The sequence below is a fragment of the Sipha flava genome, unplaced genomic scaffold, assembly GCF_003268045.1.
Source record: "Sipha flava isolate LNK unplaced genomic scaffold, YSA_version1 36_pilon_pilon, whole genome shotgun sequence".
In the NCBI taxonomy this organism is placed as follows: domain Eukaryota; kingdom Metazoa; phylum Arthropoda; class Insecta; order Hemiptera; family Aphididae; genus Sipha; species Sipha flava.
In genome coordinates this window covers 1761560-1781372 of record NW_020273076.1, presented here as the reverse complement: position 1 = coordinate 1781372, position 19813 = coordinate 1761560, and the positions used below count along the sequence as shown (strand labels likewise).

The 19813-nt window shown below is 22.3% G+C and overlaps 1 protein-coding gene across 7 annotated transcripts in view; it reads left to right on the top strand.

Moving 5' to 3' along the window:
* The window catches only part of LOC112687895 (pantothenate kinase 1), a 29198-nt gene extending 9809 nt beyond the window's left edge, over positions 1 to 19389 (top strand). Inside the window, exons 2-11 of one of the 7 annotated variants that reach the window (XR_003149027.1) lie at positions 6462 to 6600; positions 14880 to 15058; positions 15118 to 15291; positions 17298 to 17468; positions 17547 to 17623; positions 17708 to 17884; positions 17943 to 18078; positions 18150 to 18263; positions 19048 to 19180; positions 19271 to 19389. Coding sequence is in view for 5 of the 7 variants with exons in the window: in XM_025560873.1 (XP_025416658.1) it covers positions 6462 to 6600; positions 14880 to 15058; positions 15118 to 15291; positions 17298 to 17468; positions 17547 to 17623; positions 17708 to 17884; positions 17943 to 18078; positions 18150 to 18263; positions 19048 to 19104 (1224 nt within the window). In the remaining 2 variants the exon portion in view is untranslated. Of the gene's footprint in view, positions 1 to 4113; positions 4287 to 6324; positions 6601 to 13660; positions 13680 to 14879; positions 15059 to 15117; positions 15292 to 17297; positions 17469 to 17546; positions 17624 to 17707; positions 17885 to 17942; positions 18079 to 18149; positions 18264 to 19047 lie in introns of those variants that run through there. The other 6 variants (XR_003149026.1, XM_025560874.1, XM_025560873.1 and 3 more) reach the window with 6 other exon arrangements.
* Positions 19390 to 19813: the final 424 nt, after the last annotated feature.

The following is a 19813-nucleotide window of genomic DNA, read 5'->3' as shown; positions in this document are numbered from 1 at the left end:
TAATTTTTATTGAATTTTGGTATATAGTATAATAATATGAAAAGTATTTTTTTAAACTATTTATTATGGTAATTATCATATTAAACTAAGTAATGAATTAAATATTTAATTTTTTTTTAGTTAAATCAACTGTTAAGTGATGATTCCTACGGGCATTTTTAAACAGATTTTTATTACTTCAGAGTCATGAGGTTATCAGTTATTTATTACATATTTTTTCTTTGACCTTTCTTAAAAATAAAATCTGCTAAAATTTAGAATATGGATCCATAGTAATCTGCATTAATGCAAACATACATAAATACATCCATTAAAAATAGTAATCCGTTAAAGTTATATTTTGATAACTTAAAGTAGTTCATAAATTTACTTTATGGTTTATTGATATAATAAAAATGTTCCTATATGTATTTCAAATGTCATCAAAGTTAAAAGTTAAAACACAATATAAATACGTTTTTTTACTAAAATTTTAAAAATTTAATTAAAATACCTATTTGAATAGAAAATTTTATTTTTATATTTTCTTGTAAATTTATTGGTATTATTTGGAAAAAGAATAAATACTTCAAATTATGTAAAATTTTGAAATCTTGGAGTATATTTATAAACGAATGGACTTGGTATGATGAACCTTTTAGTATCTGCTTGTAAGAAAATATATTACATTTTTATCTAACCTTCAGTTGGTATATTCATCAGTAGTTATCCTTTTTTTTGTATTAAATTAAGCAAAAATTATGAATTATATTTAAAGCAGCGTATCACTGAAATTATGTACGCGGGTCACTCTGTGACACGTGTGTTATAGATTCGTCATCATTGGATAGACTATAGTATAATTTAATTAACACTTTAATTTATCATTTTGAATATACTGATTTCTTCTCTTAAGCTTATTAAAAGTTGTTCATTTTTCTTGAATTTGGGTTTACAATACAGGGGAAAAAAATTTCTAGATAAAGAACTAGAAAAAGTATTTCCTACAGTTCATTTCTAATTTTGAAATATAATTTCAATTTACAAATTACTTCTCTTCGTTTTGTAAGAAAATTGTTAGTTTAATTATTAGGCTTTATGGTTAAGTATTGATGTTAGATGAGTAATTTGGATTATGCATTAATACACTCTACTATTATGTCTTTATTGTCTTCAGTAAATATTTATTACATGTTATATGTATACTTTAGAAAGTTAAAATATTTATCATATATTTCATCGGTAGTCATCGGTTAAATTACTGAAAAAACTATGTTTATAAGTATGTTAAATATTTTTGTTTATAAAACAAGATTTTAAATAATGTTTATTTTCACATAATATCTTGTTGACAATGGCGATATTGACCTGGGAATTTGTTTGTTTGTTACTTTGTTTATTATTATGGACGTGATAAAGTATTTTTTCCATTAGATTTTGAACTATTGTGATTTGGAAAGTGTATATCGAAGATTTAAAATATTTTTGGACAGCTAATTATAGTTATTTTTCAAATGCGTGCAGTTTACTGGTATTTTAATATATCCTTCTTTCCCATAAGAATGATAGTAAGGAAGATGATGTTACGTGTATGTTTTTAATTTATAGGTATTTATAATTTAATTAGGTTATATTTCAATCTTTCTAAATATTTTTAAGATCCCAATTGTTGATTATAGTATTATTTGTATCATTTTGTGAATTAACTGTAATATATTGTGGACAAACTTTCTCCAACGAATTCTTTATATTATATTATATATTCATCATATCATATTCATTATACTGTTTATATATTTGTTTTTTTTATTTTGTTGAAAATGTATTTAAAACTAGATATCATAATAGAGTACAACATTTTTATTTAAATTTCTAACAATTTTTATTATAATATTTGAAATATTAACGTATAATTAAAAACATCCTTGTCAGATTTAATGTTTTTAAAGATTTTAGTTTTAGTTTGGTATACTATTTTAGGTCCAATACTTTTTAATAATATTTATTATTTTATTGAATTACAATTAATAAATACATTGATGTGTATGTATAATTCCCGGTATAATTCTATTAATATAAATTGATAAAGTAATATGGAACAAATATTTAATTGTAAGATAAACATTTTTTACATAACCTAGAAAAAGCATAGTCCTCCTCATTTTCCATCCTGGAATAGATCAATTTTTTCTAGTATTTCTTATTCTCTCGGATTCCAAATCTCCCCCGCTCCTCGGCCGTCTCTTTTTCACGTCTTCGCTTTGGCTGTCATTCCTACTCACTAATTTCGTCTCTAAATTCTTCTCTAGTCTACATTTCCCGTTCTCATCAGACTTATTGTGACTTCACATCTCCTTTGGGATATTCTTCTCTCGTCATCATTATTCTTCTTACTTTACGTTCTTCTTTTAAAAAATCCTTAATCATTAATTTCATTTTTAGTACCAGTTTCTTTATTTAATGTATGTTAAATGCATTTATGTAATTATGCCAAACTTATATTCGTAGTAGCTTTACTCATAGATTAAATATACATTGTTTTACGTTTTATACGTTGTATATTTAATCTATGCTTTGCTATAATGCTGTAAGGCAAAAAACAATTAATATTTAGTACGAATTAATAATTTTACTAACACATTGAAATCTTAGTTCAATTAAACCTAGATAATAATTGAATGAAATTATTAATAATCAAATTCATTAGATGAGTGTTATGAAGTATTTTCAGTAAATTTACTTGATATAGCACACTTATTGACAAATTACATTGTTATATTTTTTCATTTAACTTATCTTGTCAGTTATTAAAAATGCAATATTAATTTCCGACTTAAAATAGAATAATATTATTCTTAATTTTTTATAATACTTAGTTATTAATTTTATATATTATTAATATAACCATAAAAACATTCTGAAACATTCATAAATCAATAACGTCATAATTTATTAATTTTATTGAACGAATCCAATGTATAATTTGCACATGAATATTATATCAAATTTTTTTTGGGTACAGTTACCTTATTTTTCGTTTTGTATAAAATAAACTATAAATTAAAAATATTTAGTGAGCAATGGTTTTCGATGTAAGTAAAAGTAAAAACTAATACATAGGTTTTTATTTCATGAGTTATAAGATTAATTTTTTTGTTTATTTACGTTTACTGTTTTTAATTTTCAAATAAGGTTTATTCAATTATTTTTAGATTGTCGCTTATAATAATGATATATTTAAAATAAAGCCAAAAGAATTTTTTTTTGGTTTTTAAAAGGTGTTCACTTGATTCTTAGTATAAGATATTGTAAGTAATTGGTCAAATTAATTATGTCCAATTAATTCGTAGTTATGCATTTGTATATATTAAAGAGTATTATATTAGTAGTGTATTTTTATTCGTGTAGTGTGATGTTTATAGTATACGTAATAATATTGTTTGGCTAATTTAATATATTTTTATTTCGAAAATCTGTTTTTGTATGACATACTGGGAATTTTCAAGGTTGAGTTTATTTATTGTGTGTTGTGAAAATAGTAAAATTAAAGCATTAAATGGTACAGTAATTTGAAATAAAAATTAATTTTCAATTTAAAGTTGAAATTTTTTGTGGGTATTACATATTTTATTTACCTAAATGTTGATCAAGATTAATTATACATTATAATCCAATATGAATTCTTAAATAGTTTTTTTTGTTAATTTTTGTAATGTTTTTATTAAGTATAAATAATTGATAAATAACAACTTTATTCTATAAACCTTGTTACATTTTTTTATTTTTTATTGTATAAATTATGCGTGATTTTTAACTAACTTTATTAGGTTATTTTAAGATTTGTATTAGGATATATTTATTTAAACATAATAATGACTTATAATATGTAATAACTCGTAATAATTATATTACAATATATTTTTATTAATAGACTTATAACTAAAACTATAAAAAAATAATACATTCAATTTGATATCAAAGTTGCAACATTTTTTAATAACTTCTGTAGAAATATGTATTGTGTTTAAATATCAATACCTTGGTATCACGGCCAAAGGCATTTGAAATATCGATAGTTTTTATTGAATTGTTTCGATAGTTAAGCATATGTTCATTTATAAATGGTTTTTAAAGACTATCAGTTGATTATGTCCGCGACAACGTAGAGTCGTGTTTCAACTTGTAACAGTGTTTCTTTAAATAATCGATTTCATTTATGTATTATGCGGTAAAATAATTATTTGAAATTACCAGTTCTTGGATATTGAGTGAAAAATAGTGTGTTTATTTTTTTATTATGTGTCAATGTATGTATATAATATATTTATCTATAACAATTTATTCGTAGACTTTTATTATAAAGAATTCCGTACATAAACTATTTTTAATAAATAATATTTTTCTATTTTTCGTATTTATTATTTTATTTTCATATGCTGAGATACTATAATTATTTTATAGAAGCTATAATTAATTCGAATTGTTATAATATTAAATAATTAGTGTTAGGTTACATAATAATTTTTTGATTTAGAAATTAACTCTCGTTATAATTTTTGTTAGGTACACAGATTGAAGTATTTATGTATTTATTTTAATTATTGTATGTCCGATAACTTCATAATTTATATAATTTTTTTCTTAATATATTATCCATAATTTTGGTTAAATATATTTTTAAATTTTAATTACCATTAAATAATTTATAATTATATTAATATATTGTATTATAAAATATTATTTCTAAAAATCAGCTTAAACCTTATAATAATGATAATTTATATAATATACATTTTTATTTAGAGAAGTAAAGAAACTTATAATTTTATATTAATTAATAAATTATAAATTTAAGTTTCGAATTAAAAAGATAATAAAACGATTCTTATGGGTTATAGTTTAAGTGTAATTAATAGTCAATATAAAGTTATTATTAATAACGTATTTATAATTTAACTATTAATTTTATTTTAGTATATATTATTGATTATAGAAAATCTATGATGGATATAACTATACCTATAGGTATATAGATTTAGATATATATATATATATATATATATATATATATATATAGGTATAGTTAGGAATTTTTAAAATATGTTTTCATATTTTTATTAGTAACGTATTATTTGTCTGTACAAATTTTAATTCATATAAGTTATAATAATTTACATAACGTAACATTTTACAAGTTACTGGGTGAGATATTATTAATGAATTACGCGAAAAACATAAAAGTATTAATATAAATAATATTTTAACGATAATATTTTCTACTTAAATTATTATAAATAAGTTTTGCATCCTAAGTTCATAGTCTTAGTATAAAATATTCCGCCAATGTCATGAAGGTCAATCTCTTTTACTCTCAAACAGGTTTTAAATGCGTATTAATACTATCACAAAAATGTCTAGTATTTAACTGATTTAACAGACAAAATATTGTTACACTATATAATAATAAAAAATATCAAAAATGAACGACACCATTTTTTTTTATACATCATCTTGTTGTTAGTATTTTGAAATTTCTAACTCCACAGTCAATTGTTTTGTTGTTTTTGTTAATTTAATGGATTTTATTTTATAATCAATTCGTAAATTATTCGATTTTATTTTAGTTCTAACTATCTTAAAATATACTTAAAGTCTTGAACTTTATCTAAATTTTATTATATTTTTCGATACCTTTATTTTATTAATAGTTATTAATAATTAATTATATAAGTATTTAGTAGCTAAAAATATGCACGTAGATTACATTGCTAATTTGACATATACATTTTTACATCTACATTCATGTTTATTTAATTTTTGTACTAAAATCTATGGATTTATGGATTCGGTGGAATATATTAGTTTATCTAATCATTTTTATGGAATTTGGGTTCTAAAATTAGGAGTAATAAAATGTATAAAACAAACCATTATCTTTTAATATCTTAACAAATAAGAATAAATATTTATAATTGAAAATTATACAATATAATCAATAAATCAGTGCATTTACTATTTTTTAATAATATTGTAAAATAAAAATTAAGATTAGTTTGAAGCTATTATCAGTTAATTTAAAATGTCTTAAATTTAAGTAATATAGAAATTATTTTTTAACAATTTATGTTTTAAAACATTTTTTGTAAAAATATTGCCAAATTAATAAAATTTAACTTTTATATTATAGTCATGTATTAATTGTGCACAATAATTTCTCCTTTACGTGCTCAAGGTGCATAGTAGTAAATTAATTAGTCGTTTTCCATACGCACATTCCCTCTCTCTATCATCTTATTTAGTGGTATGCCTATATCATAACCATCATATTCTGGTAACCTATCATTCAGTTAGTCTTTCGTTAGGAATTGAGGAGCGCTCTAGATTTGACTTGTGTACAAAGTTAAATCTTATAGTTATTAGTTACCAATAACTAGTAGTTACCAATACTAGATCGAGTTAATTGTTCTTCTATTACCCTTTAGGTATTAACCATGGGTCCATATACTTGTAAAGAGTGTTCAGCATTACAAATTATGGAACAGAGCCACACCACAGTGATTTCAAATTCTTTGACTAATGGCATATCAATACGTAAAAGCCATTTTAATGGTATTATTCCACGTAAGTATTCCTATTTATGTTGGTAGATTATCAGTATAGTTTTATTGTATTTTACACATAAATATTAATAATTTTATCTGAAATAAAAGGTGATGGGTTTAATTATATTTATGCATATAAAGTGTATTCATTACATTTTCCAATTATAATTGAATAATCATAGGTTTTTATGTAAAGTTATAACAATGATAATAATTATATACCTAAGGGTAGGTTACATCAATTATGTGTAACTGTAGTATTTTATAATAGATAATTAATTAACAGTGTAATATGTATTACTATTTTTGTACGTGAAATCAAAACTATTTTATGCTAATACATTTTTGAATAATTTAAAACGACTAAACTATCTATTAAATATTGGTTCTTAAATGTTAAACACGTCGAATTAATTTCAAAAAATTAAAAATATTCATTCTTTAAAACTGGTTTCCATAATATGATAACTACTTAATTTATTTTAGAATTCGTTTGTGTATCACTTTATATAATAATTTTTTGACAATATAATAATTTTTCAAATGGTATATGTATATATAAATACATATACTTGTGTGACAATAACACAGTAAAATTTAAAATATATTTACAAATAAATTAATAACAATACATTATAGTATCATATGTAGTCAATTCTTGATTTTTACGTTCAACGTCCTAACGGTTTCCTTCGTAATTTCATTGATTCCATTGATTCCCAAATCGAACTTTCTATTCAGGAAATTATTTTTAATATGTCTCATAGTCTGACTGTCATTTATACTGTCACATTCTTAGCTGTTCTTTATATTCCACTTACTCTTAATCTCCTTCTTAGTCGATTAAGAAATATCTAATCTTATCGTGGGAGTTCAAACCCTTTTATTCTTTGTGTGGAACCATTATCAAATTTTTATGTAAACCCGCTTAATTTAGCTAATCTTCCTTCGATATATTTGCACTGTAGAACTATGACAGAGTTAGTTCTCTGGTTTTTACCCATGATGGTTTTCTTGATCTTAGTCTTATATCAAGCGTATTTTCAAACTCTTTGTAGAGAATTAAGTCTCATTAATATTTCAATCTTTCTAATTTCAAATGATTACAAATGAATACTGTAGTAGGTTATTTTTGTATATTTTTAATGTATTTATATTTATCTATTTAAACTCTACTTTTTTTATATCATATATATTATCATTTTTTTAATAGTTATTTTATTTTTAAGTGTTATTAAGTTTTATTTATTATGTATATTTTTGAGTAGGCTACTTTCGACATTTTGCTATTTGTTCAATTTTGCAATATAATATAAAGAAAGTGGACTCTTTTGAAAACATAATTTATTCTATCATTATACTTTTAACATGAATGTGTAGTTACTAAATTGTAATTATCTAATTATTTAAAAATAATATTAAATTAAAATGTAAAAATATTTATATGTCATTAATTGATAGGGCTAAAAACAGAAGGTTGTTTGGGCTAAAATAATAAAATGTTTAATCAATTTATGTCGTGGTGCAAATGATGCAACGATAATTTCATTGTTTCTATCGTATTTCTAATCAACTAGGTATTTAATAACTTATTCGTATTGTATGTAATTGCTACAATGAGTTTTCCGAGTTATCGTTTAGACATTTAAATCTAAGAATGAGCTAATCGAAAATTGATTGATCCTTTATGAGGTTTATTTTTTAATTTATTATATATTTAATTATTTAATTTAGAATTACTAATAATTGCTACAGAATTGTCATTAATACTAATATTAAAATATTGTAAAGTTCGACGAAAGTTTATTGATTTTTGATAAGACTTAGGTTTGTATTTATAATATTAGGTTAAATTTTAAAGTTTTTTTTCCAAAAAATGTTTTTAATTTAAAAAAAAAAAAATCGTCATTGATAATTTATTAACAAATTATCAAATGTTGTCGATGATTACGAAACAAATAAACCTAAACCGGATAACTATTACGGAATTATACAAGCACAGTGTAATACGCCATACATACATAAATATTGAATTTGAAAGTGATTGAATATCGAAACAGGAAATGTTCGAAAACCGTACAGATACTACAGTTTGTTACTGATATAACAAGTAATGAATGTGTATAGGTACATATTTAACTGTATTTTTTTTTATGAAATGTACCTTTTTTAAGCTATCTTCCAATTTGGTCTTACTTCCATTTTACTGTTTACCTTATTAGTTTTGTAATTATCAAATATTTATTTTATTTCTATTTCAGTGTGTATTACATTGGTCAAAATAATCTTCTTAACGATAGCTTATGATTTAATACACAATTGAAAATTTTTATTTTCGGTCAATCAAAATAATAAAATTGTTAAAAGTTATGTGATATTAAAATTATTTATTTATCATACTTTTAAGTCTTATGTCAATTAGGTAGTTGCTTTCTATGACAGGGGTCTTCAACCTTTTTATGCAGAGGGCCACATATTATTTTTTTTAAATCTTGCGGGCTGCATTCGTTGTAAAAACATGTATTATATATAAAAATTTAGTTTTATTCTTACAATTTTTAAAATTAGGTTGGTACATTTAAAATTAAAAATTAGTAAATTTAATAACTAAAAAAAATTGCTATTGGACCATTTTTCTTGAAAAACGAGTTTTTCATCCGAGATTTTGCGTTTTTTACTCACCGACATATTGTATAAATATTACGAAGAAAAAGTATGAAATTGAAATTTTTACACATAAAGGAGAATATTGTGCTCGTTCCACAATCGATTACGAACCAACAGACAATAATAATTGTATATTGGTAGGTAATTAAATTTATACTATCACATATTTCTGATAGCGATAGCTTAACTGTTATAATTTTATTGAACTAGAAAATGTAAATGCTAAATTTAAAATGTGATCGAGGGCCGCATATTATGATAGGGCGGGCCGCAAGCGGCCCGCGAGCCGGGGGTTGAAGACCCCTGTTCTATGACATAATTATTTTGTTTTTTTAATAAAAACAAGTCTTGTTATTATTTGTAGTAGCCTAAAAATATTTTACTTAACTCTTATAAGAGATTTTAATGTTAAGAAAACCGTGATGATATTTTTTAAACCAATTAAGTAAATTAAAATAGAAATTGTAAAAAAATTAATAGTTTATGAAAATTGTTATTTACCCTTTGAAGTTAATAGATAATAATTATAATAATAAAATTATAAACAAGATTAATAATAAAATAATAAATAATAAGCTTAGTAATAAAATTATGAGTTAACTTGAAGATAATAATTAACTTATGATCTTAGATTAAGTTAATTTTTTTTTACTAATATTACTTGTGAAATATATCTTTGACATGAAAATTAACGTTTATTGTACGTATGTAAGGTCATAAGTAATAATAAATAAAATATCATTCATAAATTACCAGATATTCGTTTTCAGCTTTTTATAACTTTTATAATAATTTTAATTTATTTAGTATTAATTTTAAAAATTCCAGTAAGTACATTTTAATGAGTTTTAAAGAAAATTAACGAATATAAGATTAAATAATTACAACTATATAAATATATTAACCTATATTGACTATTTTGTGTTCAGGGTATATATTTCTATTAAATTATGTAGTTGTAATAACATGGTATTAAAAATTAAAATATTCTTATTGTATTAGTGTTAGTACTATTGTATGCATATGCATATTTCACGATGAATTTATGATAATTATTTTTATTTGTTTGTTCTATGACGTATGCCATATACAGTGTCTGATTAATTCTGAAATTGATTTCCAGTATTGAAATACTTAGTTTAAAATTAAAATTTTTTTATTTAGAATTATGATGACTTTTATTTATACTTACTAATACGAGTATTCATCTTAAATATTTAAGTGTCACAATTTTTATTAATTTTTAGGAGTATTGAAATAAAAATAAAACGATTGATTTATTGAATTGATAAGTCCACAGTAGATATTTTTAAAAATGTGTTTTAGAAGATTTATTAAAAAGGAAAAAAAATCGACTTAGAAGACTACGCAATTTTTTTAGTAAAGTAATAATAAATTTAATTAGCGTGTTATATGAAATTATAAAAAGTTATGAATATTATCAATTTTTTTTGTTGGTATATTGATTTTAAATAAGTGACAAATGATTATAATTTATATAGTGATTATTTATATATATATATATATATATATATGTATAGTATAAATCATAATATATTAAACTAGGTGTGATGTATTGTTTCATGATATGCATACACTCTTCTGCCACCCAAAACTTTTATAGTGCTATATGACGCCGGACTTTCGCCGTTTTTCATTTGTTGTATATTATATAATTGTGATAAGTACAGATTCTAATAACTTGTCGAACATGATTATTTGGACTTGTAATTAATTATTTCATACTGTAATTAGTTGAAAATTTACTTGTTTAAAATAATGATATTTATTAAATATTAATAACATGAAAAATTAGCATTAACACTAATTTAATAGGTGAATATTTTTAATACAAAAGTTTTGATAAAAACTAGATATTCGGTTATCGCCAAAAGAGTTTGAAATCATGATAATAAATGAACCAATGGGAAGTGGCGAAAGATCAGTGCTATATTTACTCAATATAAGACTAAAATACGATTATTGACATCATACCTAGTTAATTATATCATGGTATAAACAAACTAAATTATAACTAATTTATTATGTATTTTTAAACTTATATTATTTGCATGTGCATTTCTATTTAATCCACACAATTGCAAGTTGCATCTAATTGGTATAATTTTACTAATGTACTTATTACGTTAATAACTTATAAGTCATAAACAGATAAATACAATTGACCTTCAAAATTCACAATATCACAGATAGTCGTTCAATATAAGAATCTGATATTTTTAAATTATTCTGAATTATTTTTAAATCGAAAAATTAAATATAGGAATTTATAACGTTTTTATTTTGCTCTTTTATGATACCAAATGTGGACAGATATTGTGGTAATTGAATTAAAAGTAATATATTGTATTTTTTTAATGAAAATAAGTCGAATTATTTCATCAGTTTTCATCGAACTCTATTGAACAAAATTACTAATTTATTTTATTTAAAAAATAAAGTTTTTCAACCGCTTACTCAGTTATTATACTTAATGAAGTAATTATTAATTTTGAACAGTTATTAAAGTCTTAAATTTCAAACAAATGATTAAAAAACATAAAAAACATAAAAACATATTACTATTAAACTGTAAAGAAATTTTTTTAAATTAAACGTCAAATTTTATTTATTATTTATGTTTTATCTAGGTTATATTAGTGTTACTAAATCGTGGATTTTCCGAAAATTTGGAAAAAATGTATATTCATACTTCAATATTACTCTAAATATTTTTAAAACCGATCATAATAATTTCTGTTAATGAATTAGTGAACTTATTCTGATCAATATCATTCTGAGTAAATTTCAAGAAAAATTAATTTACACTATTTTCTAAAATCTTAAATTTCCTTGATTATGTAATTATAATTTTAACACAAAACAAGAAATTGTCATCATAAAAATTAAAAGAAAAAAAAAATAGTAAAATGACGATAAATTCTATGTTTATCTAAATTTAGGTCAGTTGAGGCCTTTAGCCAGACCAAATGATCAGGTGGAGCAAACTAAATTTTAGGGGGGGGGACATTAAAATATATATAGGTAATGCATACATACCACTACAAAATACATATGCACATTTAATACTTGTTGGGAGGGCAACGATTAGTTCCAAGGAGACAATGTATTGCCTCTTGCCTCCCCCAGTGATTAAGTACCTGGGTAAGTTATAGAATTGGGATTTAAGACATACTACCAATATTATAATATTATATAATATAATTATTTTATTATAATATTGGTGTATAATACTGTACGTATAATGGAACTAATAAATGTATAGCAATAAATTTATTTGGCAAGTGTATGATGCGCAATTTTTAAATTTCTAAGTTTACTTATATTTCTTTAAAATTTAATTTCGTTCAAAAATTAGAAAATAATTTGAATATAATCATCATAACAATCACTAGGAAATTTATTATTCTTAATATAAATACTGTCAGTAATTGGTTGATTACCTTGAAAATAAATGTTTATTTTTTCTAATTATTTTAGAATTTTAGTACTATTATTGTCGTGTAACATATCTAGATCTGTAGTATTATGAAGGTAAGGTTACATATTTATCTCCATTGATGTTTTTATTTGTATATATTCGTCTATATTTTAGTACCGGAAATGTTGAAACCAGTTTTACTTACGCTTCAATGTCGAACGGCTATTGGCGAATGCATAATTTAAACTTCTCCATCTAATTATGATTTCTAAATTCTTTTTCAATAGTTAAGTATACTAAACTTGTGAGTTGTAAACTTTCTTATTCTCCATTTTATTACCATTATTATTGTTTTAGATCTTATATACTAGGTATGTAATATGTGTATGGTGATTTAAAAGAAACTAGAAAATATCATACCTACTTATCATGTATAAATGCATGGCTGCATATAAACTTCTACACAAATGATCTTTTTACTTAAATTTAAAACATAGTGTAATTTCCTGCAGAAACACATTTTACCTGCCAGTAAAAGATGGTGTAAACTATACAAACCCTTTTTAGATAGGTGTTAAAACTACATGATATAAACGCCAAATACTTAAAAATAGTCTGTTGCATAATATAACGTTCTATCGTTATCGAGCTGGTGTATTGTGCATTATACTCATATCTCATAATATTTATTTGATTTGTTTGATTGTTCATTATATTTATTACTGTGTATTCATAATAAGCATTATATACACTATAGTATAAATTTATATTTGTACAAACACTTAGGATTTTGACGTATTACATATATTTTTTTTGGAATCTTATCAAAGGTTTTTTACCTTATCGTGTATGTTCGATAACGTAAAAAAAAATACGAAAATACGCCGTATGAACAGTCTTTTTCCTGCATCCATCGTTAGAGTCGGTAGTATTTTTGTAAAATAATAATAAAATAATTATTACAATGGATTTTATATACAGTCAAAATGGTAAAAAGTTTTTTTTACTTACTTTTTTACATACTTTTATTATTAAATAATTTCAAATTTTTTTTTTGCATCAAGGAGTTAACACTGTACCCATATAGGAGATTACATACGTTTGTAAGAGTTAACTGTTAACTATATAAAAATCCAATATGAAATTAATTAATTCAAAATTAAATTAAATCTTTATAGTAGAGCAGTGGTTCCCAAATTGTGCACCACGGTGCCCTAGGGGCACCGCGAGCACTTTCTAAGGGTACCGTAGTTTATGGTTTATAACAAATAGTTTAAAATGTATAGAATTTTTTTCTAATTGTTTTCATAAAAATTTTATAGCAAATAATGAAATATTTTCATTTGTATAATCGGACATTCGGACATTCGGACATTGAGAGGTTTCTCATTTTAATCTTTAATATTTTTATGTAATTATTATAATAATAATAATAATAATAATTTTTATTTATTTATTTTTTAAGTTTAAAAATTCATTCATTTATAATAAAGTTAAATTTGAATAAAATTAGTAATATTGGTTATCAATAAGTATTTTTTTTATTAGTAATTTTTTATTAGTATTTCTTTTAAATTATTCACAGTAGGGCACCGTGGCTAATATGAGTCTAAGAAAAAGACACCGCCGAAAAGAAAGTTTGGGGACCGCTGTAGTAGAGTATTATATTTGTTGTTAAAACTAAAGGTATTTAAATATTATACACATGAACGTAAGTACTTAATTTAGTGTAGTACTTGGTATTCCTATTGTTGAAAGTTGAAATTATGTATTTATTTATTAGTAAATTGATAATTAGGCATTAAAAATACATTTTTGAAATACTCATATTATTTTAAGCTAGCTACTATTACCGTATTTTAAATTAAATTACATTAATAAATTATATTATTAAAACTATCTTTATTATTCTAGATGTATATTTATTAATTTATTATGTTGTTGTTTATATATTATGTATATATTTTAATAAAAATGTTTGTACCTATATGTGCAAAAGCTGTAATTTAAGTAAAATAAAATTTATAATGTTCATGATACATTAAAATTATTTGTATTTTAGTAAAACATTTAATAATTTAGATTGAATTACTAATTCGGGTCTATATTTATTTAAAAGAAATTCTTGTGAATTAATAAATACTTCGAAAACCTTAATCCTGAAATTATTATAACGTTTTTCTTTTTAGCTATGCCATGGTTTGGTATGGATATCGGAGGGACACTCTCAAAACTCGTATTTTTCGAACCAAAAGATGCGATTTCAGAAAAAACTGAAGATGAAACTCAACTCATGTCCAATGTTACTAAATATTTGACGAAAAATTCTGCCTATGGAAAATCAGGACACAGAGATGCACATCAACAGGTATATATGTTTGTAATTAATTTATTTTAAACAAATTTATTAAATTGGTTTTTTTTCAGATGGACAATGTGAAAATTTGTAATAGGATAGGTACTTTGCACTTTATCAGATTTCCAACTAGTGAAATGAACAATTTTTTGGAACTAGCCAAAAGAAAAGGTATGGCAGCAAGTGTATCTACAGTTTGTGCTACTGGTGGTGGAGCTTTCAAATTTGAAGAAAATTTCAAAAATGTAAGTCTTAAAATTTAATAATCATTATAAAATGAAATTTTTAAATTAATATAATTTCTAAAATGTTTTAGCAATTAATGTTAAGTAATTTTTTTAATGTTTATTTTATCAAGACTCAATTTGCATTAATGTTAGTTTTTGTGGTTATTCGGAAATTGATTATTTTGCCTAAAAAATACATAAATTATATTAATTATAAATAATTTAAACATATTAATTGTCCTAATTAAAGTTATTTATAGTAAACGTTAAATATATATGACTAGGTATTATGCAGAAAATTATTTGTTTAACCTTCATTTTATATGATTTAAATACGTCTTAAAATAATGATTCAGTCTACTAAATTAATTAATTCTACTTAGTATGATATTGATTAGGGAATCTGATAACGAAAAAACTACCTAGTATTTCTTAGTGGTAATTTCGTGTAGGTATCTTAATTTTTTGTTTTCATTGAGCAATGTTTATATTAATCACTTTTATTAGATAATTTTAATATATAAATAAATAAACAAATAGTATATATATAGAAATAAATAAAAGCTTAGCCTAGAGTATTATTATATTGTTAAATATAACCAATTTGGAATTAAAAATTCATCATCAGGTGTATACAAATTTAATAAAATCGCGACTTAAAATAATACTCAATTGGGTATAAAACACTTTTTTAGATAATTTTAATAATTATAATATAAAAATAATATATTAATTTTAAAGGTTTGTTTATATAATCGATTACACATATAATAATATTAATAATTTTTTTCTTTATCCTCACTTTTTCTCTCAACTATATTGTAACAGTACTCTTGTCCTCCATCTCTTCTTGATGCGGTCTCTAACCTCTAAACCTTTAAGTCTTAATATTTTAAATTTACTATCAAAAAATATCGTTTGTATTAATATTATTTGGATAGTTAAATAATCAAATTCTGTTCTTTGTTGTTAGTAATTTATATAGTGATTCATTCAAGACAAATTCTCAAGTATGAAATTTTTTTTAAAATGATTTCCTTACTTTAATATAGAATTATCTTTCTCTTTTTATATAATTGGTGGGTTGATTTTTAAATTTTAATAAGTATTAATTTTAGATCTATGTTATACAAATAATTATAAGATAATGTGTAGGCACTATATATTATACATATAGAACTCTTGATATTGTGTAATATATTGACATGTTTAAACTACTACTACTATACTTTATAACTTAAGCATTTTTTGGATAACAAAATGAGTATATTTAAAAATAACTGTGTTATTGTTAATGGTGTTGATTTGACTTTGAACCATGGTAATCTAGTGTTGTTAGTTTCCAATGTACATGTGAAACTAACATACTCGTCAAGAATCAATAAATTATAAATTTTTCAAAATTTACTGATTAGTCAGTTATCTGCTGTTAATCTGAATTTAGGTTGGCTTTAAGTTTTAATATTTTAAATTTATTATCAAAAAATACGGTTTATATTAATATTATTTGGATAATCATATAATGAAATTTTGTTCTTTGTAATTAGTAATTTAAATAGTGATTTATTCAAGATAAATTCTCAAGTATGAAATATTTTTAAAATGATTTCCTTATTTTAAAACATAATTATCTATTGATTTTTAAATGTATTTATTAATAAAACAAAATCCTAATTATATAAAATTAATAAATTACACAAATCAAAATATTATTAAACATCAAGTTAGGTGTATTTCTCTGATATTAGGTTATTAGATTCTATTTTATTTAATAATATTTTTGATTAATAAATTAAATTGATTTCTCATTGATTAATTTACTTAAATTTACTTACTAAAGTTGTTGTTATTGATTTGTTTGAAATACTTTTAAGTATTAATCTATAAATTAAATATAAAATCTATTTGTATATTTATATGTATATATTACTATTAATATTATAATTATTGTTATATATTATTTTTCTTAAAACGTCAAATATTTATTTTGAAAAAAAAAAATTATAATTTTATTTTTTTAACAGGAATTAAATTTGAAGTTATGCAAATGTGATGAATTAGATAGTTTGATTCGCGGCTTATTATTTACAGTAGCTTCCAATAATAATGAATGTTACTTTTGGTCTCAATGTACTGAAGATGAACAGTGTTCAACTCAAGAGTATACATTCCAGTATAATAAATATCCATTTATCGTAAGTATTATAAACAAAGAAATAATTTTACCTGTATGATTATATAAGCGATTAATTGTTTTTTATTGTGATTTGTAGGTAGTAAATATAGGATCTGGCGTAAGTGTTTTGGCAGTTTATGGTCCAAATAATTATAAAAGAATTTCTGGAACCAGGTTAGTAAAAAAAAATGTTATCATATTCCAATCACACAAAATGCATTTCAACATAAAATCATATTTTTTTTATTGTTATTTTAGTATAGGAGGTGGTACATTTTTGGGATTATGTAGTTTGTTAACTGGATGCAATACATTTGAGGAGGCTATTGAATTGGCTGCTAATGGTGATAATACAAAAGTTGATAAATTGGTGCGTGACATATATGGTGGTAGTTATAGTCGATTTGGTCTGCCTGGAGAATTAGTAGCTAGCAGGTAATATATTGATTATTATGGGATTCATTACTTTAATTAATTGTTTCTTATTTTATAGTTTTGGTCATATGAATTCTAAAGAGAAACGGGCACAGGTTTCCAGAGAAGATTTGGCTCGAGCAACTTTAGTTACCATTACAAACAACATTGCATCAATTGCAAGGATGTGTGCATTAAATGAAAGAATTGACAGAGTAATATTTGTTTCATAGTTTATTGTAATTACATAGTATTAATTAGTTATGAAATATAAATGTTATTTTAGGTATGCTTTGTTGGTAACTTTTTGCGAGTGAACCCAATATCAATGAAGTTATTATCACATGCAATGGATTATTGGTCGAATGGTTCACAAAAAGCTATATTTTTAAATCACGAAGTATGTATATATTTATATGCATTATTGCTTAATAATAATAATAATAATATTTATTATGAAATTTAGTTCAAATAATATCATTCATAAATGCTCATTAATAATAAGGTCATAGACTCATAACATAATCATAATAGATATTTTTATCACTTAGATTATTTATTTGTATAATATTACAAATTAAATTTTATACATAATTAAAAAAATTAATTATGTTAGTTAAATAATAAAAATTAGATAAACCTATGGTATAAATGCAATTATACTTGTTTAAGTGCTGAAAATCAGTATTTAATTCGTGATATTGAAAAAAAAGTTGTAAAACCAGGAATCAAATTCTAAATTAACTCTTTTCAAATTGTAATTGGTTTCAAGTTTAAAATAATAAAATAGTAATATGATGCACAACATAACCTAACCTAATCTTACTTTGGATATAGTATGATTTTTTTGAAGGGTTTTTTTTTGTTTCTTAAAATGTATGTATAGTGACTAATAAATTAATTGAATATGTAATATGTATACAATTTACATTGACATTGTTGAAGAAAATGATCTATCATTTGTCTATTATTATCTATTTATAATATTATCTATTTTAGTTGTACTAGTATACCATTGTGTTATATGATGTCACATTTGTCTAATATAGTTCCTCAACAAAATATAAAGTTGAGTAATGAACTTAGCTAATTTGCATGGTTATTAACCTTAACCTTATACCTAATTGTTAAAACAATTATATTTTCATATTAAATATCATTAGTTAATCAACATTTTTTTTCAGGGTTACTTTGGTGCCATTGGATGTTTGTTATCATTTGATGAGCGGTATAAAGACTAAAAAGTAATTTGTTGAATGATTTAACCATTCAACACATTCCACATTGCCAATCCATTTTGATTTCAGCTGGTTGTGGGTAGTGTATTATGAATGAATCAAAATATTTATTTGTATTTACTCTGACCTGGATAGTAATTAATATTAATTTATTTTATATTTAAGACAGCATTGCAGTCAACAAATCTCATTGATAATTAATTTTGGTGATGTGTTTATTTTTAATTTACGAGAAAAAATATTAGTCTATTGGTATAATTAGTTACCTGTGCTACATATTTAATTGTTTATTTTTCAAAAATGTGTTTTCATTCAATTATTGTTTATGTTCAAATATATTTTTATTATTTTATATATTTTAGTAACAAAATTATTTTCATGTATAAATTTTACATGAAAATACAACAATACATTTGTGATAAATATCAAATCAATTTTTTTTACATAGAAATTTAATTTATATAATTTGTAATCAAATTAAAAATTTTGTATTGTATGTGTATTAGTAAAGTTGTTTGTAAAATAACATAATTATCAAACTGTTATAATAAATTAAATTTATTTTATTATATTTCTTATTATGCAGCCTCAATTAATAAATTATTGAAGTATGCTAAAGTATTTATGCTAAATTATATCATTTAAGATATTAATGAAGAAAATTTAAATTAAATTGTATACGGTTTTATTAAAAAAAATACTACGGCAATGT